The following is a 26,362-nucleotide window of genomic DNA, read 5'->3' as shown; positions in this document are numbered from 1 at the left end:
TCTTTAAATAATCTGAAACTCAACCTTGTGTCTCTGTCCTTTGTGCACACAGGTTAATGATTTCTGACCCAATGGCGATATCTGGTGGCAAGAATAGGTAAGCCGTTTGCAGGTGAACTTCTTCAACTTTATTTTATTTTTTATTTAACCTTTATTTAACTTGGCAAGTCAGTTAAGAACAAATTCTTATTTACAATCCCTGGTGTATCCATAGTGATAATCTGTCAGTCAAATGTGTCCGAGATGCAGAAGAGAAAGTTTCAAAGAAATACTAAAAGTCAAGTGACAGTTGATACAGTGTTTTCCACAAATCCAGTCAGTCTTAAAAGTCTACATGATATCATCAGGTTTATTTATCCAGACATACACATGATATAATATAACAGAGTCCTGATGTTATTTTAAGTAAAGGTCTATTAATATAACAGACAAAAAGGTGAGCAATCAATCTCAGTAGTGTGATTATTTTGGCAGTGATCGGCCTAGTCAACATCAATAACATGATCAAAACAATAACGCTAATGATATCAATGATTACGATAATAGTTTTTCTTATAAAGTACGGCGTGAATATTCCGAAAGCATCTAAAGAGTAAAACATACTTTATTGTATACATTCACTTTATTGCAAGAAGGTTTTCCTAAGCAAGCATATGATTTTTCACTTTTTATTTGCATAGTTCAAGCAGTTTGTGTATTTCCCCAAAATAGTAACAGTTAATGTTATTATTAAGATATAGCCTACGTAGTTGAAATTAGAAATATGTACATTGACTAATGTGCTAAATCTCTCCACATCATTATTAGCCATAAATGCTTCATTTGTTATCAAATATTGGACACCCCTTATTTGGCTGTTTTGTATTTCTCAACACATCTCATGCCAATTGTTCCAAAAATACCTATATTTTCAAAATCAACCAAAATCAACCATTTCCAAAATCTATTCTTAAAAGCAATAAATAGCCTAAATAAAATATTTCTACAACAATTGTTCCCCAATGTCGTAAAAAATGCTAAACATTCCTGATTACTTGTTAAAAATGTAACCTGTTGGCTGAAATCTTATTTTAATCATCAAATACCCATGTGTCTAAAAAAATATGTAGTGCATCTGTTTGACCTTATTTTTCCCTTTCTCAAAACAATAAAAAATATAACTATTTTCCTCAGACCTGTTGTTGTTTTTTGCTTCGTGAGATTGATAATCTGCTTTGTGTATACACGTTTCACCTATCATCAAACGTCTTGGCTTGTCTGAAGAAACATACCTTTCTGTACAGATACAACATTACCTCTTGAGCCAATATGACAAAGAGAGAGCGAAACAGAGGGAGATGGAGGGAAAAAGAGATGAGGGAGAGATGGGTGGATAGTGATGGAGGGAGGGAGGAATGAATGAAAGGCAATCAAACGGGCTGGACTTTCGCAAAGGCCACAGGTTAAATCTGGAGACACTGACAGTGATCGACTGACAAACTGACAAACAGATTTTGTGTCAAGAGAGACAGACCAAATACAAAGGATGGGCCAACAACTTGCATGGGAGGAACGCAGTAAAAGCAGAATAGGGCATTTTACTGCACCATTAAACGTCCTTCACTCCAGATAGAATTCCTTTCCTTCAACCCTTACCAGGATATCTCTATCTGTTTATCTGTCTGATCAGAATGACAAGATAAACCATCTCTATACGCTAAAATAGCTTCAGACTTCATCATGGCACTGTTTAATATTAGGGATATGATACATGTAGGATTCATTTTGTTTTCTGATATTTATGCACTGTAAGCTGGCTGTGATGCAAGTTGCTGGCCCATCTTAACACAAGTGTTTCAACTAGCAGACTTACAATTCTAAGGTCACTTCTTTTTCCCACTGACATATTTTCACATACTTTATACTGTACTGTATGTATGTATATTTATATACCTGTATATGTACAGTACCAGTCAAAAGTTTGGACACACCTACTCATTCAAAGGATTGTCTTTATTTTTACTATTTTCTTCATTGTAGAATAATAGTGAAGACATCCAAACTATGAAATAACACATATGGAATAATGTAGTAACCAAAAATGTGTTATAAAATGTTTGATTTATTTTAGATTTTAGATTCTTCAAAATAGCCGCCCTTTGCCTTGATGACAGCTTTGCACACTCTTGGCATTCTCTCACCCTGCTTCACCTGGAATGCTTTTACAACAGTCTTGAAGGAGTTCCTACATATGCTGAGCACTTGTTGGCTGCTTTTCCATCACTCTGCGGTCCAACTCATCCCAATCCATCTCAATTGGTTTGAGGTCGGGTGATTGTGGAGACCAGGTCATCTGATGCAGCACTCCATCACTCTCCTTCTTGGTCAAATAGCCCTTACACAGCCTGGAGGTGTGTTTTGGGTAGTTTGTCCTGTTGAAAAACAAATGATAGTCCCACTAAGCCCAAACCAGATGGGATGGTGTATCACTGCACAATGCTGTGGTAGCCATGCTGGTTAAGTGTACCTTGAATTCTAAATAAATCACTGACAGTGTCACCAGCAAAGCACCTCCACACCATCACACATCATCCATGCTTCACGGTGGGAACCACACATGCGGATATCATCCGTTCACCTACTCTGCATCTCACAAAGACACGGCAGTTGGAACTAAAATGTGCATGTTTGTACTGATCTGAGCAAAGGACAGATCTGACGTCCATTGATCGTGTTTCTTGACCCAAGCAAGTCTCTTCTTCTATTGGTGTCCTTTAGTAGTGGTTTCATTGCAGCAATTCGACCACGAAGGCCTGATTCACTCAGTCTCCTTTGAAGAGTTGATGTTGAGATGTGTCTGTTACTTGAACACTGTGAAGCATTTATTTGAGCTGCAATTTCTGAGGCTGGTAACTCTAATGAACTTATCCTCTACAGCAGAGGTAACTCTGGGTCTTCTTTTCCTGTGGCGGTCCTCAGTTTCAGCGCTTGATGGTTTTTGCAACTGCACTTGAAGAAACTTCAAAGTTCTTAACATTTTCCGGATTGACTGACCTTCATGTCTTAAAGTAATGATGGCCTGTCGTTTCTCTTTGCTTATTTGAGGTGTTCTTTAGTAAATATGGACTTGGTCTTTTACCAAATAGGGCTATCTTCTGTATTCCAACCCTGCCTTGTCACAACACAACTTTGGCTCAAACGCAAGAAATTCCACAAATTAACTTTTAACAAGGCAAACCTGTTAATTACATTTTACATTTTACGCTACGTCCCTTCCGTCTTCAAGAGAGCGAGAGTTGCACCCCTTCTGAAAAAACCTACACTCGATCCCTCCGATGTCAACAACTACAGACCAGTATCCCTTCATTCTTTTCTCTCCAAAACTCTTGAACGTGCCGTCCTTGGCCAGCTCTCCTGCTATCTCTCTCAGAATGACCTTCTTGATCCTAATCAGTCAGGTTTCAAGACTGGGCATTCAACTGAGACTGCTCTTCTCTGTGTCACGGAGGCTCTCCGCACTGCTAAAGCTAACTCTCTCTCCTCTGCTCTCATCCTTCTAGACCTATCTGCTGCCTTTGATACTGTGAACCATCAGATCCTCCTCTCCACCCTCTCCGAGTTGGGCATCTCCGGCGCGGCCCACGCTTGGATTGCGTCCTACCTGACAGGTCGCTCCTACCAGGTGGCGTGGCGAGAATCTGTCTCCGCACCATGCGCTCTCACCACTGGTGTCCCCCAGGGCTCTGTTCTAGGCCCTCTCCTATTCTCGCTATACACCAAGTCACTTGGCTCTGTCATATCCTCACATGGTCTCTCCTATCATTGCTATGCAGACGACACACAATTAATCTTCTCCTTTCCCCCTTCTGATAACCAGGCGGCGAATCGCATCTCTGCATGTCTGTCAGACATATCAGTGTGGATGACGGATCACCACCTCAAGCTGAACCTCGGCAAGACGGAGCTGCTCTTCCTCCAGAGGAAGGACTGCCCGTTCCATGATCTCGCCATCACGGTTGACAACTCCCTTGTGTCCTCCTCCCAGAGTGCTAAGAACCTTGGCGTGATCCTGGACAACACCCTGTCGTTCTCCACTAACATCAAGGTGGTGACCCGATCCTGTAGGTTCATGCTCTACAACATTCGCAGAGTACGACCCTGCCTCACACAGGAAGCGGCGCAGGTCCTAATCCAGGCACTTGTCATCTCCCGTCTAGATTACTGCAACTCGCTGTTGGCTGGGCTCCCTGCCTGTGCCATTAAACCCCTACAACTCATCCAGAACGCTGCAGCCCGTCTGGTATTCAACCTTCCCAAGTTCTCTCACGTCACCCCGCTCCTCCGCTCTCTCCACTGGCTTCCAGTTGAAGCTCGCATCCGCTACAAGACCATGGTGATTGCCTACGGAGCTGTGAAGGGAACGGCACCTCCATACCTTCAGGCTCTGATCAGGCCCTACACCCAAACAAGGGCACTGCGTTCATCCACCTCTGGCCTGCTGGCCCCCCTACCTCTGAGGAAGCACAGTTCCCGCTCAGCCCAGTCAAAACTGTTCGCTGCTCTGGCACCCCAATGGTGGAACAAGCTCCCTCACGACGCCAGGACAGCGGAGTCATCACCACCTTCCGGAGACACCTGAAACCCCACCTCTTTAAGGAATACCTAGGATAGGATAAAGTAATCCTTCTAACCCCCCCCCCCCCTTAAAAGATTTAGATGCACTATTGTAGAGTGGTTGTTCCACTGGATATCATAAGGTGAATCCACCAATTTGTAAGTCGCTCTGGATAAGAGCGTCTGCTAAATGACTTAAATGTAAATGTAAATGTTAATTGAAATGCATTCCAGGTGATTACCTCATGAAGCTGGTTGAGAGAATGCCAAGAGTGTGCAAAGCTGTCATCAAGGCAAAGGGTGGCTATTTAGAAGAATCTCAAAACTAAAATATATTTTGATTTGTTTAACACTTTTTTGGTTACTACATGATTCCATGAGTGTTATTTCATAGTTTTGATGTCTTCTCTATTATTCTACAATGTAGAAAATAGTATAAATAAAGAAAAACCCTGGAATGAGTAGGTGTGTCCAAATTTTTGACTGGTACTGTATGTATGGTTTTTATCCAGACATTTAGCTATTGACGTACTGGACCACTGAAGTAAGGTCCTAGCAGTGAGAGGAGTAAGAGAAGACAATGGCTTTATTGCTAAAGGTGTTTGGGCTTTACTCACATCTAGATACACAGTTACCAGAGTCAGAATGGGTCTTCCTGTAGACAGTCACACACATACACATACAGGTTCCAACCAGCTCGGGGTGTAGGCAGAAGAGGGAACCAAAGGGGATAGTCAAGCCTGGAGAAGGGGCTGGGAGGCAGGCACAGTGGGTCAGGTAAGTGTTCAACAGGTGTGTTCCTCACCTGGGATGAGAGGGTTGGAAAGGAATAGAGGGGGGGAGGGGGCTCATCAAGCACTGCTGTACACCCATGCCTTGACACCAGTGGATTGAGGTGGGAACGAATGGTGTGTCTGTGTGCGTGTGTGTGTATGTGTGCGACACTGTGCTTGCATGCAGTACAGCTCTCCCGCTAATGGCCTCTGAGGGTCAAGGGCTGTTTAACTGAGTTAGACACAATGACCCAGGGGACAATCAGAAACAAGACTACATGACCCAGGGGTCAAATAGAGAAGACCACATTGCTCTTAAGATGATGTTTTCTGTTCTGGTACCATTCTGTTACTGTTGCTACTTTTATCTCTTCGTGGTTTTTGAACCACCCTCCGTTCACCTCCTTCTCCTCTGTGACCTTTTTCTGTTACACTAAACACATCAGTCTGATTTGTTCTACTACTCTCTGCACCAATAAAAACCTTCCTCCCTTCTTCCTAAAGTCCAGCTCAGCCAGTCCTCTTCCCTAATCATCTTAACTGAGATCTGTGCATCACGTACGATAAGTGCCCTCCTGAAACGTTCAGTCACAAAACTCTACTGTCCTTGGCTTCTAGTCTCTGTGGTCCTTCTAATCTTTCCATAGCAGATACCGTTCTGAGCTGAGTAACAGAGAAACACTGTCTCACTGTCTGTTTAGCATGGTGGAGACCATGTTAGAGTAATGTACTGTACACACCCCTTGCTCTATGGCTAGTTTAGTAGCTTCAGATGCTGCATCAAAAAATTGTCTACATCCAAAATTGTGAACAATTACAGCATTGTGTTTTATTTGCTTTTGTTTTGTTTGCTTTTCCTACCCTCATAGAGATGCTCTTTTCTACCAGGCCTAGGCTGAGAGGAAGAGTGTAAGTGCGGTAATTGACAGAGGGAGAGTGGAGGATGCTGTTATAACAGCCCCTGGGGTGGGTGGGAGGTGTGGTCATTAAGTTTAAGTTTCTCCATCATTAGTCTGTTTGGCTTGAAGAAGTCCTCAGGTGGCCAACTTTCCAGACTTCCTGTGACAGCTTCCTTTTTCCTGTTGTGTTGTTGTGGAGGTTGTTTGTTTTATACACTGGCGGGCGTGCGGTCAGAGACTAAACCAAACCAGTTTCTTTGGGCTTATTCTTTATATTCCAGTGGATCCTCAGAAGGATGCTCCATCAAACTTAACGGCAGCCAGAGCTTGAGCTAGAGATGAAAAAGGGAGAGAGGAAGAGAGGATTAGAGATAGACATAGACACAGGAATTGAGATAGAGATAGACACAGGGATACACGAGATAGAGACAGAGATAGACGCAGAGTTAGAGGCAGAGATAGACACAGAGATAGACACAATGATATACACAGTGAGACAGAGTGATAGACACAGAGATAGACACATATATAGGCACAGAGACAGACACAGAGATAGAGACATAGATATACATATAGATAAACACAGAAACGGACACAGAGACAGACACAGAGACAGACACAGAGACAGACACAGAGACAGACACAGAGACAGACACAGAGACAGACAGAGACAGACACAGAGACAGAAACAGAGATAAACACAGAGACAAAGATGGACACAGAGACAGACACAGAGATAGAGACAAAGATAGACACAGAGACAAAGTTAGAGACAGAGACAGAGATAGAGATAGACACAGAGATAGAGACAGTGATATAGATACAGTGATAGATAGAGGGAGGATGGGAAGGAGAGACAGAGAATACACTTTAACTCCAGTAAAACTCTTACAAAACATTCAAACAGAGACACAATGAAAACTGAAAGCAAGGAAAGGAAAGGCATCCGAACTCATATGAGATCCCTTTCTGTTATGTCTTCATGTGACTCTAAATGCTAATTTGACCACAGGACAACTCTCTATGCTGCCTCATTTTGGTCAACCGCTCCAGGCCAGTTTGAACCAATCACAGCTGAGAATCCTGTCACATAGTACAGGAGGTGCCCCTGTTATGTTGGAGAGTGGTTATTGAAAGACTTGAATAGTTGTCACAACCAGGCCAAGAAAGCCGCAGTGCAACATCAACTTGAGTAATTTTCCAGCTAACATACTTTTCCTGCATAGTTGTAATTTTGGGTAAAACAAGTCCACAATGGTCTTAGGAAATGTGCTGATTTATAATTTTAAACAACAACAATGATCATAGAAAGTCATGGAAGTATGTTTGGTGTGAGTATATGGGCAATACACCCTGAACATCAAAGGCCAAGCAGAAAGACATTAGGTTTGAACCAAAGATACTTCAAGGATCTTTGGTCTTCAAGGATCATGGACTTCAAGGTCTTTTAACATTGCAGTCTTGTGCCATTGGTGTACGTCTGCATTCAATTTGGCTTTTGTAAGGGCCATGTGTGATCCTGCCAATGTTTAAAAGTAAGGCGGATATCTTGAGTTGTTTTTGCCAAACACAATGAAAGGGAAATAAATCAGTATAGTTTTTGAGGTTTGATTTCTTGACCAGAAATGACAAGAATGTCTTCTGGAGGGCTCATAAAGATTATGGTTGAATTACCGTCGTAACCACCCAGTATCAATCCCTCATTATTTAAACTAACTAAAAATATCTGGTATTCATCCCAGTCTGTACACATGATATGATTAATCTAAAGTGCTGACAGTAAGAGTGATCCTCTTCTTATTAGTTGAATGTGATGACTGTTAGCTTCAAAGTCTGGAACAGCAGTTTATCATTATTTGGGTTCATTGCTGAATATGTGTTGGATGTGGCAGCCTGGCTTTATTCAACGTGTAAAGCTCTAAATTGACTGGTCCAAGGCAGAAAAATAGAGGCTGCATCCCAAATGCCACCCTAGTCCCATAGGCCTCTGGACAAAATGGAGAATGGGGTGCCATTTAGGACACAACTAGAGCAACATGAGGCATGCAGAGCCCAAACCACTTAGTGTTGTCAGTAATAACAGCTTATCCCTACTGATCTGACCTTGTGATAATAGTAATAACAGCTTATCCCTACTGATCTGACCCTGTGATAATAGTAATAACAGCTTATCCCTACTGATCTGACACTGTGATAATAGTAATAACAGCTTATCCCTACTGATCTGACCTTGTGATAATAGTAATAACAGCTTATCCATACTGATCTGACCCTGTGATAATAGTAATAACAGCTTATCCATACTGACCTGACCCTGTGATAATAGTAATAACAGCTTATCCCTACTGATCTGACCCTGTGATAATAGTAATAACAGCTTATCCATACTGACCTGACCCTGTGATAATAGTAATAACAGCTTATCCCCACTGATCTGATCCTGAGAACAGTAATAACAGATTATCCTTACTGATCTGACCCTGTGATAATAATAATAACAGCTTATCCTTACTGATCTGACCCTGTGATAATAGTAATAACAACTTATCCATACTGATCTGACCCTGTGATAATAGTAATAACAGCTTATCCCCACTGATCTGATCCTGAGAACAGTAATAACAGATTATCCTTACTGATCTGACCCTGTGATAATAATAATAACAGCTTATCCTTACTGATCTGACCCTGTGATAATAATAATAACAACAGCTTATCCTTACTGATCTGCCCCTGTGATAATAGTAATAACAGCTTATCCACACTGATCTGACCTTGTGATAATAGTAATAACAGCTTATCCATACTGACCTGACCCCGTGATAATAGTAATAACAGCTTATCCCTACTGATCTGACCCCGTGATAATAGTAATAACAGCTTATCCACACTGATCTGACCCTGTGATAATAGTAATAACAGCTTATCCATACTGACCTGACCCTGTGATAATAGTAATAACAGCTTAGCCCCACTGATCTGACTCCGTGATAATAGTAATAACAGCTTATCCCTACTGATCTGACCCCGTGATAATAGTAATAACAGCTTATCCATACTGATCTGACCCCGTGATAATTGTAATAACAGCTTAGCCCCACTGATCTGTCATAAATCTTAAAAGGATAGTTCACTGCTATATCTGTATTGATTAATGGTTTCCGTACCTTTTAATGAGTACAGTATAATGAAAAGGACTGGTAGTAATATACTATTGGTGTATGTTTATTTTGGTATACTTAGCAAAAATCTCATGTTAACACTGGCCATTGAGTGCATTCTGAACTTTTTTCCAGTTAGTAAAACAATTGAGCAAAGCAGATAGTTATAAAAGGTAACAATAAAATATCCCTTGATGTCCACCTGCTGCCATTGGTCAAGACATCACCTGAGGGAAAAACAGAGAGCCCTGCCCAAACCAGGAGAGGGAGGAGGACGGCAACCAGAGAGGGGTTAAGGGGGAGTGGGGGGTTAAGGGAGGAGGTACGTGTGGTTGGTGGGCGGGGACTCACCTTCACAGACTCACACCTTCATGATGTGGGCGGAGTCGGAGAAGCCAGTGGAGGAGGGGGGAGGGGCCAGGCTGGTCGGGGAGGCGAGGGAGCTGGGGGCGCACTGGGCTGGAATGGAATGGGGGTGTGACGTGAGAACGAGCAAAACAAATAGCAAAACATAAAGGTGTAATGCAATTTAAAAAGGGTAGGTAGAGTGAGGGAGAGACACCAGGGGAGACAGTGCACTCACATCACCTCACAAGCATAAGATGAATGGTGCTTAGCCTGTAGCTCTGTACTGAGGAAGCAAGAGGATGTAGCGTGTATACTATGATAAAGCCGTTGCACATGGATTTGGAGTTCGCCTACACACATTCAGAGCACTTAAACAAATGGAAAAGTGCTTTTCTGGAGGCTAGACAAAGTAAAATAGTTGCTATCTGGCATCACCAGAGAAACACAGATACAGTATATAGCGCAAACATGGTTTGAACTCTGTGCAGCTGGACCATGTTTTTTATGACCACGACTGACAGCAGGCAGCACACAGTATGACTGAATACTAATGAATACTAATAAGAGTTGATAAATCAAGCCAGTTTTGTTTTTCTTCAGCTCATCACTTAAAGCTGACAAGATGATGTTCAATTTCCCCTAATCATAAAGTTAACCATGATGCCATTGTGAATATGTTGTTGGTTGTGGGTAGGGGGGCAGAGACAGAGGGTAAGCAGTAAGAAATTGTGTCGTAGTTTTGAGCAAACGGAAACTGTCGATCTAACTATAGGAGAGCTTGCGATCTTCAAGGACTATATAGTAGAGCCTCTAGGTTCAGACAGTGGAGCATCAGCGTGTGTAGTGAATATTCTGGAGAGTGGAGGAGTGGGGTAGTGGGACAGACAGTGAATATTGTTGAGAGTGGGGAGGAGAGGGGTAGTGAGACAGACAGTGAATATTGTTGAGAGTGGGGAGGAGAGGGGTAGTGAGACAGATAGTGAATATTGTGGAGAGTGGAGGAGTGGGGTAGTGAGACAGACAGTGAATATTGTTGAGAGTGGGGAGGAGAGGGGTAGTGAGACAGACAGTGAATATTGTTGAGAGTGGGGAGGAGAGGGGTAGTGAGACAGACAGTGAATATTGTTGAGAGTGGGGAGGAGAGGGGTAGTGAGACAGACAGTGAATATTGTTGAGAGTGGGGAGGAGAGGGGTAGTGAGACAGACAGTGAATATTGTTGAGAGTGGGGAGGAGAGGGGTAGTGAGACAGACAGTGAATATTCTGGAGAGTGGAGGAGTGGGGTAATGAGACAGACAGTGAATATTGTTGAGAGTGGGGAGGAGAGGGGTAGTGAGACAGACAGTGAATATTCTGGAGAGTGGAGGAGTGGGGTAGTGGGACAGACAGTGAATATTGTTGAGAGTGGAGGAGTGGGGTAATGAGACAGACAGTGAATATTGTTGAGAGTGGGGAGGAGAGGGGTAGTGAGACAGATAGTGAATATTGTGGAGAGTGGAGGAGTGGGGTAGTGAGACAGACAGTGAATATTGTGGAGAGTGGAGGAATGGGGTAGTGAGACATACAGTGAATATTGTGGAGAGTGGAGGAGTGGGGTAGTGAGACATACAGTGAATATTGTGGAGAGTGGAGGAGTGGGGTAGTGAGACATACAGTGAATATTGTGGGGAGTGGGGTAGTGAGACAGACAGTGAATATTGTGGGGAGTGGATGAATAGGGTAGTGAGACAGACAGTGAATATTGTGGGGAGAGGAGGAATAGGGTAGTGAGGCAGACAGTGAATATTGTGGGGAGTGGAGGAATAGGGTAGTGAGGCAGACAGTGAATATTGTGGGGAGTGGAGGAATGGGGTAGTGAGACACAGTGAATATTGTGGGGAGAGGAGGAATAGGGTAGTGAGACAGACAGTGAATATTGTGGGGAGTGGAGGAATAGTGTAGTGAGGCAGACAGTGAATATTGTGGGGAGTGGAGGAATAGGGTAGTGAGGCAGACAGTGAATATTGTGGGGAGTGGAGGAATAGGGTAGTGAGGCAGACAGTGAATATTGTGGGGAGTGGAGGAATAGTGTAGTGAGGCAGACAGTGAATATTGTGGGGAGTGGAGGAATAGGGTAGTGAGGCAGACAGTGAATATTGTGGGGAGTGGAGGAATAGGGTAGTGAGACAGACAGTGAATATTGTGGGGAGTGGAGGAATAGGGTAGTGAGGCAGACAGTGAAACAGGCAGAGCCAGAGATAAGAGTTTGGTGAACTATCTTCCCTGCTAGCACCAGACGTTCCATAACATTCCATTCTAACTTGCATTTCTCAGTGGAAGAATATCATCCTGGAACATCTGGTGGCAACATGGCAACACTTTCATGTTCTAAATCTCGGTTCATCTGAATTGATCAAATCTCTGTTAATCTTTGGCTCTAGGGACAGTGAAAATGTGCCACTGTTTTAGGATGCCCAGTGAATGGACAAGGTTAATAAGCATTTTCAGTAAGAGTGGATACAGATAGGTGTATCTGAGCTCAGGACCTGAATTTAGAGTGTCTCAGAGTAGGAGTGCTGATCTGGGATCAGTTATGCCTTTTAGATCACATTGAATAAGATGACAGGGGGAACCTGATCCTATATCAGAACTTGTATGAGAAGCTTGTTAAATACTTCGCTTGGTTGACTCTGCTGCAGACAGCGAGGGAGTGAAGGTGTTGTTGAGGTTAGGTAGTGAGTGGGTAGTGGATAGTGGATTGTATTGCAATACAGCAGATGGAGTGAGGGTGTGATTGGCTGGGGTTAAGTGATGGATAGTGTAGTCATTCACAGACAGTTGACAGTGAGGTTTAACTAGGAGTTACATTGGGATTTTAAAGTTGATGGAACTGGCCCTCATTGTATATTTTATCCCCAGATGTTTTTAATATAACAAGGCAGTTTGACTAGGTTAACCTCCAATCTAATCCCAACACAGCTGTTAGGGATGTTGAATGTGATGCACACAGCTGGAGAAGGCTTGAACGCGTGTGGTTGGTGGTGGACATGTGTATCATAGAGGCAGAGAGAGAAGGGGTTTTGGATGGCGTGGGGGGTGTTGCAGCAACACATCGCCACTCGTTGCTGGGGGGTCCTCTCAATGACAGGGGGGCGACGGGGCCGGGGTGGGTAACGATAACCGTGAGGGGGATAACCGTAGCGACAGGGTGATCGGGGTGGTGGCGGTGGAGCGGCAGGCTGCGGCGGCGTCCTCACCGGAGAGCAGACGGGAGCGTCGCGAGGCCTCGGTGGCCAGGGCACAGGAGATCTCAATCCTCTTCTCCTGGTCCTGGAGCTGCTGCTCTGGGTTACCCTGGTGGTGGGAACCAACCCCCTCTGTAGGACCGTCCAATAGGGGAACCACGTTCTGGAGACTGGAGGGAGTGACGGGCAGAGGGGAGGGGGAGAGGAGGGCGAGAGAGTGACAAAGAAAAGGAGTAGAGTGCAAGAGAAAGGAGATTCAATTATACCTTTTATACAGAACATGTGGCATTCCATCATTCAGATGTGAATCAGATAATCAGTAGAGGGGTGAACGTTTAGCCAAACTTTGGCTAAATACACTGCTGTACTGTGTGAGATCTGTGTTAGATAGTAGTTCAGTAGTGTCTGTACATACTTTGATTTGGCAATGAGCGTCTTGATCCTCTCTACTTTCTTCTGTTTCTCCTTTTGCTCCTCTGGGCTGAGAGGAGTGTCCACGTCCAGGTAGCGCTCCGGAATCAGAACCTTGTCTGGAGCACACAGCTGAGGACACGAGTTACAGATGAGGTTTGGTCATCTTTTATTTTATGGCCCACTATATACTTGGTTTGCAATTAGAAAAAAACATTACGTATACAAGTAATGACCAATTGTGGAAAATTATTTGAAGCCAGCACACACTAAAAACAAACCTTTCTATATAGGGCCAAATAAGGATTATTTAGCTCGCAATGATAGCAGAACCGTTTATGGTGCAATAAAGAACCATTCCTATGATTCAATAACAAACTATAAACAAAAAGGCAATATATAGCACCAAAGGTTCTGCTATTGTCACAATTCTTTTTGATGCTGTATAGAACCATTTCAAGGTTCTAGAAATAACCGTTTGAAGAACAATACTGGGTTATTTCTTCTGGTTAGCGATATTATATTGTTACAATTCCAAAGGTTTTATTATTGTGAGTTGAAACAGGTGTGCTAGATCTGGAACGACTGGGGGTCCCTGAGGAGAGAATTGAGAACCATTGATTTACACATCACTTTCAATTGACACAGGCCATACATGAGTCTTTCACAAAACACCGTCACTATTTAACATGTAACAGATTAAATCAAATGGAATGACACTAACTCACGGTTGCACAAAAAGAGCTGTGTTCAAACCATGCCCCAAAATATTCTAATGAGCCGCCTCCTCTACATCTTCATTACCACTTAGTGTGTACTAACAGGTGATGGACCTGGCGGAGTGGTGCCGGGAAAATAACCTCTCCCTCAACGTCAAACAAAACGAAGAAGCAGAAAAAAGCAGAGGGAGCACATCCCTATCCACATTGACAGGACCACAGTGGATGAGGTGGAAAGCTTCAAGTTTCTCGGCGTACACATCACTGATGATCTGAAATGGTCCACCCACACATAGACAGTGTGGTGAATCACCGCCTGGCACGGCAACTGCACAACCCGCAACCGCAGGACTCTCCAGAGGGTAATGCAGTCTGCACAACGCATCACCGGGGGCAAACTACCTGCCCTCCAGGACACCTACAGCACCCGATGTCACAGGAAGGCTAAAAAGATAAAGGACATCAACCACCCGAGCCACTGCCTGTTCACCCCGCTATCATCCAGAAGGCGAGGTCAGTACAGGTGCATCAAAGCTGGGACAGAGAGACTGAAAAAAAGCTTCTATCTCAAGGCCATCAGACTGTTAAATAGCCATCACTAGCCGGCTACTACCTGGTTACTCAACCCTGCACCTTAGAGGCTGCTGCCCTATATACATAGACATGGAATCACTGGTCACTTTAATTATAGCCCAGTTTTTTTAAATGTTTGCCTAAATGACATACCCAGGTCTAACTGCCTGTAGCTCAGGCCCTGAAACAAGGATATGCATATTCTTGGTACCATTTGAAAGGAAACACTTTGAAGTTTGTGGAAATGTGAAATGAATGTAGGGGAAATAACACAATAGATGTGGTAGAATATATATATTTTTTTAAACTGTATTTTCTACCACCATCTTTGAAATGCAAGAGAAAGGTAATAGTTATAGCCATCACTATAGGTGTAATTCCGATAGTGTCCACAAGATGGCATCAGTGTATGTGCAAAGTTTCAGATGGATAACATGAAAAATTTGCGACTTTTAGTGTCAAGTCCCTAGGTACATTTGGGCAAATCGTGAATGAGACATTCGCGTTCACATTCGCGTTCATATTCCATTTTTCTGCAAGAATATCGTCAAATCTGTATACTTGGACTTTGATTTAGCTTTCCAATTATTAGTAGCCATATTATAAGTTCAACATTTGCCAAACAATCAGTTTTCATAACTTTATAATATTCTTATATGTTGTGTCCAAAAGGAAAAGGCATGCTGTCGCAAAAGGTTAGTGCCTACATTTTGCGACAGACAGGGTTTCCGGATACTCCCGTAAAGCCCAGTTCATTGGCTATCTAGCTTGACCCCGATTGGTGCTTATTTGACAAATATACAGTCCTTCAAGTGATGGCCGCCCGTGTCATCGGCGTGCCATGAAGGCGTCATTCTCTGACCAAATATGGTGTCCTATAGTATATACTACACCCCTAATGATATAGTGAAGTCTTGTTACCTTCTAGGATATCGGAGGAATACATACGAATGTGATTTGACTCGTTCAAACACCGTTTAGGGTGAGATTTTCACAGATTCCTTTGTTTGCAAATTGAATGAATGGAAACAAAATCGATCACGTGTGCTATATGGACCTTTTTGGATATGAAAAAGGATTGTATTTAACAAAACAACACTTCATGTTATCTCTGGGACCCTTTGGATGATAAATCAGAGCAAGATTTCAGAATGTAAGTACACATTTCACCTTCAGAGGTGAATTTATCAAACCTATCGGGTTGGCATTTTCGCAGTAATAGCTACTGTAAATTGGACAGTGCAGTTATATTAACCTCTTGACAGTCGCCTAGGATAGGGGGCGCCACAGCGCATTTTGAAAAAAAATTGTGCCCATTTTAAACGGCCTCCTACTCAAACTCAGAAGCTAGGATATGCGTATAATTAATACTTGTGGATAGAAAACACCCTAAAGCTTCTAAAACTGTTTGAATGGTGTCTGTGAGTATAACAGAACTCATATGGCAGTCAAAACCCCGAGACAGATGGAAACAGGAAGTGGAATTCTGAATTGCGAACTCAACTTCATCACGTTGCCTATTAATCACACCGTGAGCTATGATTCATTGAGCACTTCCTATTGCTTTCACTAGATGTCCCCAGTCTTTACAAAGTGATTTGAGTCTCCTACTGTGAAAACTGACAGAATGACACGCTGTGGAACGTGGTCACATGGAGAGGGCCATCACCATTATGACGCCGGCGCCCCTGGTTACCCTCCCCTTTCGAAACGTTTTGAAACACAATGCAATCGTCCCCCTCGAATCTTATTGGAGCTCTCGTTGAAAAAGGCCCTACAGATTTATGTTATACAACGTTTGACATGTTTGAACGAACCTAAATAAGAAAAAAATGCATTTTGTTGAAAGAGTAGCCCCGCGCACGTCGGAACTTTTGGTGAAGCCTTCAGAACGCGCTAACAACAACAAGCTATAGCTTGTTGTTGTTAGCGCGTTCTGAAGGCTGCTCCAAAAGTACCGTCGTTCGCGGGACTTCTCTCTCAACAAAATGCATTTTTTTTTTAGTTAGGTTCGTTCAAACATGTCAAACGTTGTAAAACATAAATCTTTAAGGCCTTTTTCAACCAGAGCTCCAATAAGATTCAAGGGGGATGGTTGCATTGTCTTTCTAAATGTTTCGAAAGGTGAGGGTAACCAGGGGCGCCGGTGTCATAATGGTGATGGCCCTCTCCATGTGGCCACTTTCCACAGACTCTCATTCTGTCAGTTTTCACAGTAGAAGGCTCAAACCACTTTGTAAAGACTGGGGACATCTAATGGAAGCAATAGGAAGTGCTCAATGAACCATAGCTCACGGTGTGATTTATAGGCAAAGTGATGAAGTTGAGTCCGCAATTCAGAATTCCACATCCTGTTACGATCTGTCTCGGGGTTTTGACTGCCATATGAGTTCTGTTATACTCACAGACACCATTCAAACAGTTTTAGAAACTTTAGGTTGTTTTCTATCCACAAGTATTAATTATATGCATATCCTAGCTTCTGAGTTTGAGTAGGAGGCCGTTTAAAATGGGCACGAATTTTTTTCAAAAATCGCTGTAGCGCCCCCTATCCTAGGCGACCGTCAAGAGGTTAAATAACTATGCATTAAGCACAACTATACCACATCACGACTGGATCATAGTCACATAATGATTGTATCACATATCACAGTGTGGTTGTTGGTCAGAGTATGTCTAACCTCTTTGCTGATGTCCAGGTTGTACTGGTCAGGTTCCATCTGTAACCGTCTGAGGCGAGCAATCTCCTCCCGGGGTGACTCTTGAACCCCCTCCCCCCGTACTGCAGCCTCCAGGTCCTTGATGTCCACCTCATGGGTTGTCAGCCTCCGCCTCACCTGGACACACACACACACACACAGAGATAACCAATCAGGAAAGAGACTAGGAGGCTGACAACCCACTAGGAGCCAAGTGCTCAGCCAATCAACATGGCCCGGAAAGATAGACAAGAGGCCAGAACAATATACTGGATCTTCCTTTATAATACATTTCAACATGCTGTACATATTCCTTGTGGCTAGCTCATAGAGGTACATATACTGTACCAGTCAAAAGTTTGGACACACCTACTCATTCAAGGGTTTTTCTTTATTTTTTATATTTTCTACATTGTATAATAGATTCTTCAAAGTATCCACCCTTTGCCTTGATGACAGCTTTTCACACTCTTGGTATTTTCTCAACCAGCTTCATGAAGTAGTCACCTGGAATGCATTTCAATTAACAGAGGATAAGTTCATTAGAGTTTCCAGCCTCAGAAATTGCAGCACAAATAAATGCTTCACAGAGTTCAAGTAACAGACACATCTCAAAGCAACTGTTCAGAGGAGACTGTGTGAATCAGGACTTCATGGTCGATTTGCTGCAAAGAAACCACTACTAAAGGACGCCAATAAGAATAAGAGACTTGCTTGGGTCAAGAAACACGATCAATGGACGTCAGACCGGTGGAAATTTGTCCTTTAGTCTGATGAGTCCAAATTTGAGATTTTTGTTTCCAACTGCCGTGTCTTTGTGAGACACAGAGTAGGTGAACGGATGATCTCCATGTGTGGTTCGCACCGTGAAGCATGGATGAGGAGGTGTGATGGTGTGGGAGTGCTTTGCTGGTGACACTGTCCGTGATTTATTTAGAATTCAAGGCACACTTCACCAGCATGGCTACCACAGCATTCTGCAGTGATACGCCATCCCATCTGGTTTGCACTTAGTGGGACTATCGTTTGTTATTCAACAGGACAATGACCCAAAACACACCTCCAGGCTGCCGCTCGGCCATCGTTCATCCATATACTTACATGTACATATTCTAATTCACCCCTTTAGATTTGTGTGTATAAGGTAGTTGTTGGAGAAGTGTTAGATTACTTGTTAGATATTACTGCACTTTCAGAAGCAGAACTCGAAGCACAAGCATTTTGCTACACTCGCATTAACATCTGCTAACCATGTGTCTGTGACACATTTGATTTGATTTGTAAGGGCTATTTGACCAAGAAAGAGAGTGATGGAGTGCTGCATCAGATGACCTGGCCTCCACAATCACCCGACCTCAACCCAATTGAGATGGTTTGGGATGAGTTGGACTGCAGAGTGAAAGAAAAGCAGCCAACAAGTGCTCACCATATGTGCGAACTCCTTCAAGACTGTTGGAAAAGCATACCAGGTGAAGCTGGTTGAGAGAATGCCAAGAGTGTGCAAAGCTATCATCAAGGCAAAGGCTGGCAAGGCTCACTACTTTGAAGAATCTCAAATATATTTTGATTTGTTTAACACTTTTTTAGTTACTACAGTGAGGGAAGAAAGTATTTGATACCCTGCTTATTTTGTACGTTTGCCCACTGACAAAGAAATGATCAGTCTATAATTTTAATGGTAGGTTTATTTGAACAGTGAGAGACAGAATAATAACAAAAACATCCAGAAAAATGCATGTCAAAAATGTTATAAATTGATTTGCATTTTAATGAGGGAAATAAGTATTTGACCCCTCTGCAAAACATGACTTAGTACCTTTATTGGCAATCACAGAGGTCAGACGTTTCTTGTAGTTGGCCACCAGGTTTGCACACATCTCAGGAGGGATTTTGTCCCACTCCTCTTTTCAGATCTTCTCCAAGTCATTAAGGTTTCGAGGCTGATGTTTGGCAACTCGAACCTTCAGCTCCCTCCACAGATTTTCTATGGGATTAAGGTCTGAAGACTGGCTCGGCCACTCCAGGACCTTAATGGGCTTCTTCTTGAACCACTCCTTTGTTGCCTTGGCCGTGGGTTTTGGGTCATTGTCATGCTGGAATACCCATCCACGACCCATTTTCAATGCCCTGGCTGAGGGAAGGAGGTTCTCACCCAAGATTTGACGGTACATGGCCCTGTCCGTCGTCCCTTTGATGCGGTGAAGTTGTCCTGTCCCCTTAGCAGAAAAACACCCCCAAAGCATAATGTTTCCACCTCCATGTTTGATGGTGGGGATGGTAGTTTTGGGGTCATAGGCAGCATTCCTCCTCCTCCAAACACGGCAAGTTGAGTTGATGCCAAAGAGCTCCATTTTGGTCTCATCTGACCACAACACTTTCACCCAGTTGTCCTCTGAATCATTCAGATGTTCATTGGCAAACTTCAGACGGGCATGTATATGTGCTTTCTTGAGCAGGGGGACCTTGCGGGCGCTGCATGATTTCAGTCCTTCACGGCGTAGTGTGTTACCAATTGTTTTCTTGGTGACTATGGTCCCAGCTGCCTTGAGATCATTGACAAGATCCTTCCGTGTAGTTCTGGGCTGATTCCTCACCGTTCTCATGATCGGTCCCGTGTGGCTCAGTTAGAAGAGCATGGTGTTTGCAACGCAAGGGTTGTGGGTTCGATTCCCACGGGGGACCAGTACGGAGAATATATATTTTTTTTTAAATGTATGAAATGTATGCATTCACTACTGTAAGTCGCTCTGGATAAGAGCATCTGCTAAAGTGACTAAAATGTTAAAAAAAATCATTGCAACTCCACGAGGTGAGATCTTGCATGGAGCCCCAGGCTGAGGGAGATTGACAGTTCTTTTGTGTTTCTTCCATTTGCGAATAGTCGCACCAACTGTTGTCACCTTCTACCAAGCTGCTTGGCGACGGTCTTGTAGCCCATTCCAGCCTTGTGTAGGTCTACAATCTTGTCCCTGACATCCTTGCAGAGCTCTTTGGTCTTGGCCATAGTGGAGAGTTTGGAATCTGATTGATTGATTGCTTCTGTGGACAGGTGTCTTGTATACAGGTAACAAACTGAGATTAGGAGCACTCCCTTTAAGAGTGTGCTCCTAATCTCAGCTCGTTACCTGTATAAAAGACACCTGGGAGCCAGAAATCTTTCTGATTGAGAGGGGGTCAAATACTTATTTCCCTCATTAAAATGCAAATCAATTTATAACATTTTTGACATGTGTTTTTCTGGATTTTTTTGTTGTTTTTCTGTCTCTCACTGTTCAAATAAACCTACCATTAAAATTATAGACTGATCCTTTCTTTGTCAGTGGGCAAATGTACAAAATCAGGGGACCAAATACTTTTTTCCCTCACTGTACATGATTCCATATGTGTTATTTAAAAGTTTTGATGTCTTCCCTATTTTTCTACAATGTAGAAAATTGTAAAAAATAAAGAAAAACCCTTGAATGAGTAGGTGTGTCCAAACTTTTGACAGGTACTGTACATGTAAATAGAAGTGATAGCCTACCACTCTGTAGTTGGTACCAGCCTGGCTACCCAGGTTCAGACTGCGTCTCTTGTCCCTGACGGAGCTGCTCTGGTTCCTACGGATACGCTCGTTTTGCTCCTCAACGCTCATCTTGGACTTCACCTCCGCCGGGAACACCGCACTCTTCGGACGCTCCTGGGAGAGGGGAATGTCATGGGAATAACATGTCAATCATATGATGAAGCATCAAATGTATTGCTCTTTAAAAGATACATTTGACAGCACCATTCAATATACCAGACATAGGCCCACCACCACAACATAAAGGCAACATCAATGAGTAACACTATCATAATATAGTTACAACACATAATGTGTATGGATCATAAAATATAATGCATATAGCCTGTGAGTTTCCTGAGCTCCATGAAGCCCTCTCTGGCATGCTGCCTACCCTGGAGATTCCATTAGGCACCTTGCCGTTGCGTCGGGAGATTCCATGGTCGTAGGATTGGCCCTGGTCCTCCAGGGGAGACTTAGTCCTGGGAGGAACGATCCCCACTGGACAGGAGAGAGACAAAAAGCATGTCAGAGGATGACACAGGTTGTGTCCCAAATGGCACTACATTCCTATATCGTGCACTACTTTTGATCAGGGCCCATAGAGCACTATGTAGGCAATAGGGTGCTGTTTGGACGCAGACACACAGAGGATGAGTCATTGGGGTTACATAATACAATCTATTATTATGTAAACAATTGACTTTAATAAGGTACAGCTAGTCCTGAGGATTAGTAATCTAATTATATTTATATATACAGTAAATATTCTGATATTTTAGTTGATGACGTTCTTTCATTTCTGATTATAAACAGGATTTCATTCCAATGAGTCTGCTATCTAACAGTTTGGGATTAGATCAGAAAAAGGTAGCATAATACCCCCTTGTAATAATACCCCCATAATACTCCCTTGTAATAAAGCATTTATAATAGATTAGTAAATAGTTTATTCATCATTTATTAATCATTACTCCCACATCTGTAATGTTAGTAAGGTAGTTATTCAGACATTTATAAACAACTTTGAAAGTATTTAATAACTATTCATAAGATAATTCATAAGATGTTTAATATGGGTCGTCATAAACCATTTACTAATCATTAGTTCAATCTTTTTGGGCTATTTATACTTCATAAATCCTTTTTTTAATGTTTTGAGTGAGCAGTGTTATTTCTCACAAAAAGATGGAAATGCCATTGGTAGGCATTCCAGCAGTACGTGATGCTCCTTAAGGTCTCAAAATGCCCCCTAGAACATATCAATGGATAAACAATACTCACACAATACAGAGGGTGTTTGGAAAAATATATTGACATTTTTTATCCAAAACAGTAACACTTCTATGCTGTGTAAAGTATTTTAAAAAATCTGAAAATTGTAACATTAGCATTTGTTGGCAGACTTTTCCACCAAAACCAAAGTCTGGATTGCAGTCACTCATTAGAGCAGTCCATAAAGTGCTTGCGAGGAATGGAAACAAACATCTGCACTATCCCATTATGTTTAATATTTCGCTGAACTATCCATTTAAGTTTCGCGGAATTATCCAATTACGTTTAAAGAGTAGCTACCTTTAATGGCCCAGTTAAAGTGCTGCCACAAAGTGTAAACATAAACATTCAAAGATTGAAAGACTGAAGCACTGGAAGCATTTAAAAGGTAATGTGTCTTGTGAAAAGCTGTCTGAATTCTGGCAAAGAGTATGTTCTTTTATCTCAGCATGTCTACAGATGAACATTCTCTCCATTTTTGTTTGCTTTTAAATGTTGATACTGGAGTCTGTTATCAGGAGAAACTGTGTAACCTAACATTTATAGCGGTGAAGAAATGCATTGCCATTAATTGGAAGGTTGGTTATCCTCCCACAATGTCACGATGGATGACAGAAATGTAAAGTTATGTATGGAGGCATTGTACTAAACACAGTAAGACAGAGTCTGTATTGAAAACATGACAATGTCAAGGGAGATACCTCTTCAGGCTATACCTAGCTGCTGGGCTGCTCAGTCCTCACACTGGGGGTCTGCCATCCTGTGAGTTGTTGCTATGGCCCTGGCATAGCACTCACAAAGTCAGTAATGAATGTTTCCCTAAGATCCTGAAGCTGAGTAGTGTGTGTTGGTTAAGGGCGAGGCAGGGCAGTGGAACCCTACGGGCAAGGCGGGGCGACCCAGCTATATTCTGTGCAAGTAAATAAAATGAAGAGAGCTCTACATTATTATTATGACATTAATTATATGGAGGCTGTGCTGTTTCTGTATGTACATGTAACTGCCAAAAAAAAGGAAACACCAACATAACGTGTAGGGCGTTGGGCCACCACAAGCCAGAACAGCTTCAATGCGCCTTGACAGAAATTCTACAAGTGTCTGGAACTCTATCGGAGTGATGCGACACCACGCTTCCACAATAAATTCCATAATTTGGTGTTTTGTTGATGGTGCTGGAAAACGCTGTCTCAGGCGCCACTCCAGAATCTCTAAGTGTTCAATTGGGTTGAGATCTGATGACTGAGACAGCCATGGCATATGGTTAACACTGTTTTCATGCTCATCAAACCATTCAGTGACAACTCGTGCCCTGTGGATGGGGGCATTGTCATCCTATGGGGGCATAACCATGGTATCCAAAATAATGGCCTGCCCAGCATTTGTATACATTTTGTTAATTAATGAATTAACTCAGGAACCACACCTGCTTTCAATATACTTTCTACCCCTCATTCACTTAAATGTTTCTATTATTTTGGCAATTACCTGTATATGTATATGTATTTTTGTTTTGTTTTTTTACCTTTGTTCCAAACTCTTCCCTTGGCAAATTTGAAAAAAAGAGATTGGAAGGAAATTGTTTTGGGCAGAGAGTTAAAGTATTGACTATACTGTTGAGGGTCGAGGTGTGCCGGCGGCTCAGCCTGGCTGTGCGGTCTGGCTGACCTACTGGTCACTCTTGTGGTGGGTGGATGGGCTGAGCGGCACTTCTTGGACCCTCCCATTCTTAACCAGTGTCATAACATCAAATCTAGTGGTACATAACTTTTGCCTGATGCTTCAAACTGAATTCTTCCTCTGATCTATGTTCGCTACATACTTCAGTCTGAGACTGCCATCGATGAAGTCGTTGGGGTGACGTCAAAATGAGAGGTGTTGTATCAGAGTATCAAAGCCAATGACACATTTTCATATCACCACGTGGGTTCCTGTGGCGGTCAGTGCCGTTTATGATGGGTGAGGACGATAATTTTTTGAATGAGCATGCATGGCCTTATTTCTATTACAGCATGTTGGATGACTGTCATTCATATTCCATTCACCCTGTTCAATGTAACATCAGTAGGTTTAGGCTACTACATGATACTCACATTTTCCCTATGCCCATCATGAGGTTGCTACAACCTAGCCTATGAATTAAAGTTTACAATGTAGGTGCACACAGGTCGAGAGAAACATTTGAAATGACAGACAGTGACACATGGACAGACAGTGAAACATGCAATACCGCTTTGCACACTCTTGCCTGCATCTAGCTTATCTAGGGTGTAATCAATAGTCCAACAGTTGTAAACGAGAGTTTCAATTAGACAAATTCAGGTATTTTTATCCCCCGTTTCGTTTCCGTTTAAGAAACGTTTTTCAATAGAATTGGTGGAATGAATACACCCCTGATCATGCATAAAAACAGTTCACTTTCATAGCAGCCACATTCTATTCCTTCTCGCCTCTATGCACTCTCCTCATTTCACCTTTTCCCTTCTTTTGTGGACTTCAATGAACAACACATCAGCTGTATGTGACCAGGCGAAAAAACCTTTCCAAGCCAAACCATGTCATAACCGCTACACACAGGCTACATTGTTGTCCCCATATTAGTTAAAGTAATGTCCTAGTCAACATAGCTAATAGAACTAATGGGTTTAGTAAATCCGCTACAATCATGCGGTAACATTACAGTGTATAGCTAGTAAGCAATTACGTCGGTGGGCCCCAATGGCAATAAATGTACCTTGACTTGGACGAGTTCCAGTGTTGTGTTGGATAGTCATAGCCAGCTAGCTAACATAGCATCCCTCTGTTTGAGCCGGGTGTTTGAGTAACTAAACTAGCAAGCTGCATTTGTTAGCTAAGTGAAACTGAAGGTGAAAAACAATTACGAATTCTCTCTTTCTATCTCTTGCTTCTCCTTCATTTTTTAAGAAATTAATTTGTTGATGGCTAGGTTTTGTACTGAAGTCAATGTACCAGGAGGAGGACGGAAGCTAGCTGTCTTCCGGCTACACCATGGCACTACCCTACAGAGTGCTGTTGAGGCTACTGTAGACCTTCATTGCAAAACAGTGTGTTTTGATCAATTATTTGGTGACGTGAATATATTTAGTATAGTTTTATATAAAAATAATAACTTTTTCCATGTTTTACAATTTTTTTTATATGAAATTCACGGAGGAGGATGGTCCTCCCCTTCTTCCTCTGAGGAGCCTCCACTGGTATGTTCTCGTTCTGGCCCAACCCATCGGTTTCTGGGACCAATCAGAACAGTTCAAATGGAGCCTCCCGGGTGGTGCAGTTTTGAGGAATGTGTTTGTTCTTAAATTGCTTGTAATATTGTATGTTTTACTACATTGTGTTTGTTGTACATTTTGTCAATTATGTTCCTGCAGTGCTGTCCTGGAAACGAGGACTTGATCTCAATGGGACTCCCTGATAAAAGAAAGCTTAAATACATTAAAAAAATTATGCTTCTAATGCTTCAGTCTTTTAAACATCCTGTGTTGTGTGCTTATTGTTTTACCATTGATATGTTCTTGGCTTTTTTGAGACCTTAAGGAGCATCAGGTACTGCTGAAATGTCTACCAATGGCATGACCATATTTTTTAAAGAAATTACACTGGTCACACAAAACATTTATAAAGTATAAATAAACCTCACTTTACATTCACTTCACTTCCCAGTCAAGCTGACTGGTCGTTCATTCGATTTCCAGCCACGTTGTTATTCCAAACAAAAATGGTCGCAAGCTCTTCTCACTTGCTAGCTCGGCTTAAGGTTAGGTTAAAAGGTTAAGGTTAGGGTTCGGGGAATGATTAGCTAACATGCTAAGTAGTTGCAAATTAGATAAAATGTATTAAGTACTGTAGTTGCAAAGTTGCTAATTAGCTAAAATGCCAAAGTTGACCGTGATGAGATTCAAACACAGTTTTGGCTTGCTAAACGTTCACGTTATAAGCCCACCCATCCATCCATCCACCCCAACCAACCACCATGATGATGATTCATGTTTTCTTTTAAATTCACCATTTGGATCCCTCCACAGCCTCATAGATGATCTAGATACTTTTTCTAACCTCTCTGGATTACAACCAAATAAAATGGTCTTACAGTGAAGTGGACATACTCGATATTCATGTCCTGAAAAAA

General features: G+C 42.5%; 1 protein-coding gene across 6 annotated transcripts in view; it reads right to left on the bottom strand.

The window, feature by feature from the left end:
* Positions 1-322: 322 nt before the first annotated feature.
* The window catches only part of LOC106583501 (pleckstrin homology domain-containing family A member 6), a 208,658-nt gene continuing 182,618 nt past the window's right edge, over positions 323-26,362 (bottom strand). For all 6 annotated transcript variants that reach the window (XM_014167754.3, XM_045705142.2, XM_014167751.3 and 3 more), the window contains 7 exons: positions 21,338-21,444; positions 20,923-21,078; positions 17,382-17,537; positions 13,413-13,540; positions 13,010-13,167; positions 9,778-9,885; positions 323-6,597 (listed from right to left, as the gene is read on the bottom strand). In XM_014167754.3, coding sequence (XP_014023229.1) covers positions 9,788-9,885; positions 13,010-13,167; positions 13,413-13,540; positions 17,382-17,537; positions 20,923-21,078; positions 21,338-21,444 — 803 coding nt within the window. In that variant the 3' untranslated portion in view covers positions 323-6,597; positions 9,778-9,787. The remainder of the gene's footprint in view (positions 6,598-9,777; positions 9,886-13,009; positions 13,168-13,412; positions 13,541-17,381; positions 17,538-20,922; positions 21,079-21,337; positions 21,445-26,362) is intronic.

Source organism: Salmo salar, chromosome 22, assembly GCF_965601325.2.
Source record: "Salmo salar chromosome 22, fSalSal1, whole genome shotgun sequence".
NCBI classification, from domain to species: domain Eukaryota; kingdom Metazoa; phylum Chordata; class Actinopteri; order Salmoniformes; family Salmonidae; genus Salmo; species Salmo salar.
Note: the sequence above shows the minus strand (reverse complement) of the source record. Positions and strands in the feature narration are given on the sequence as shown.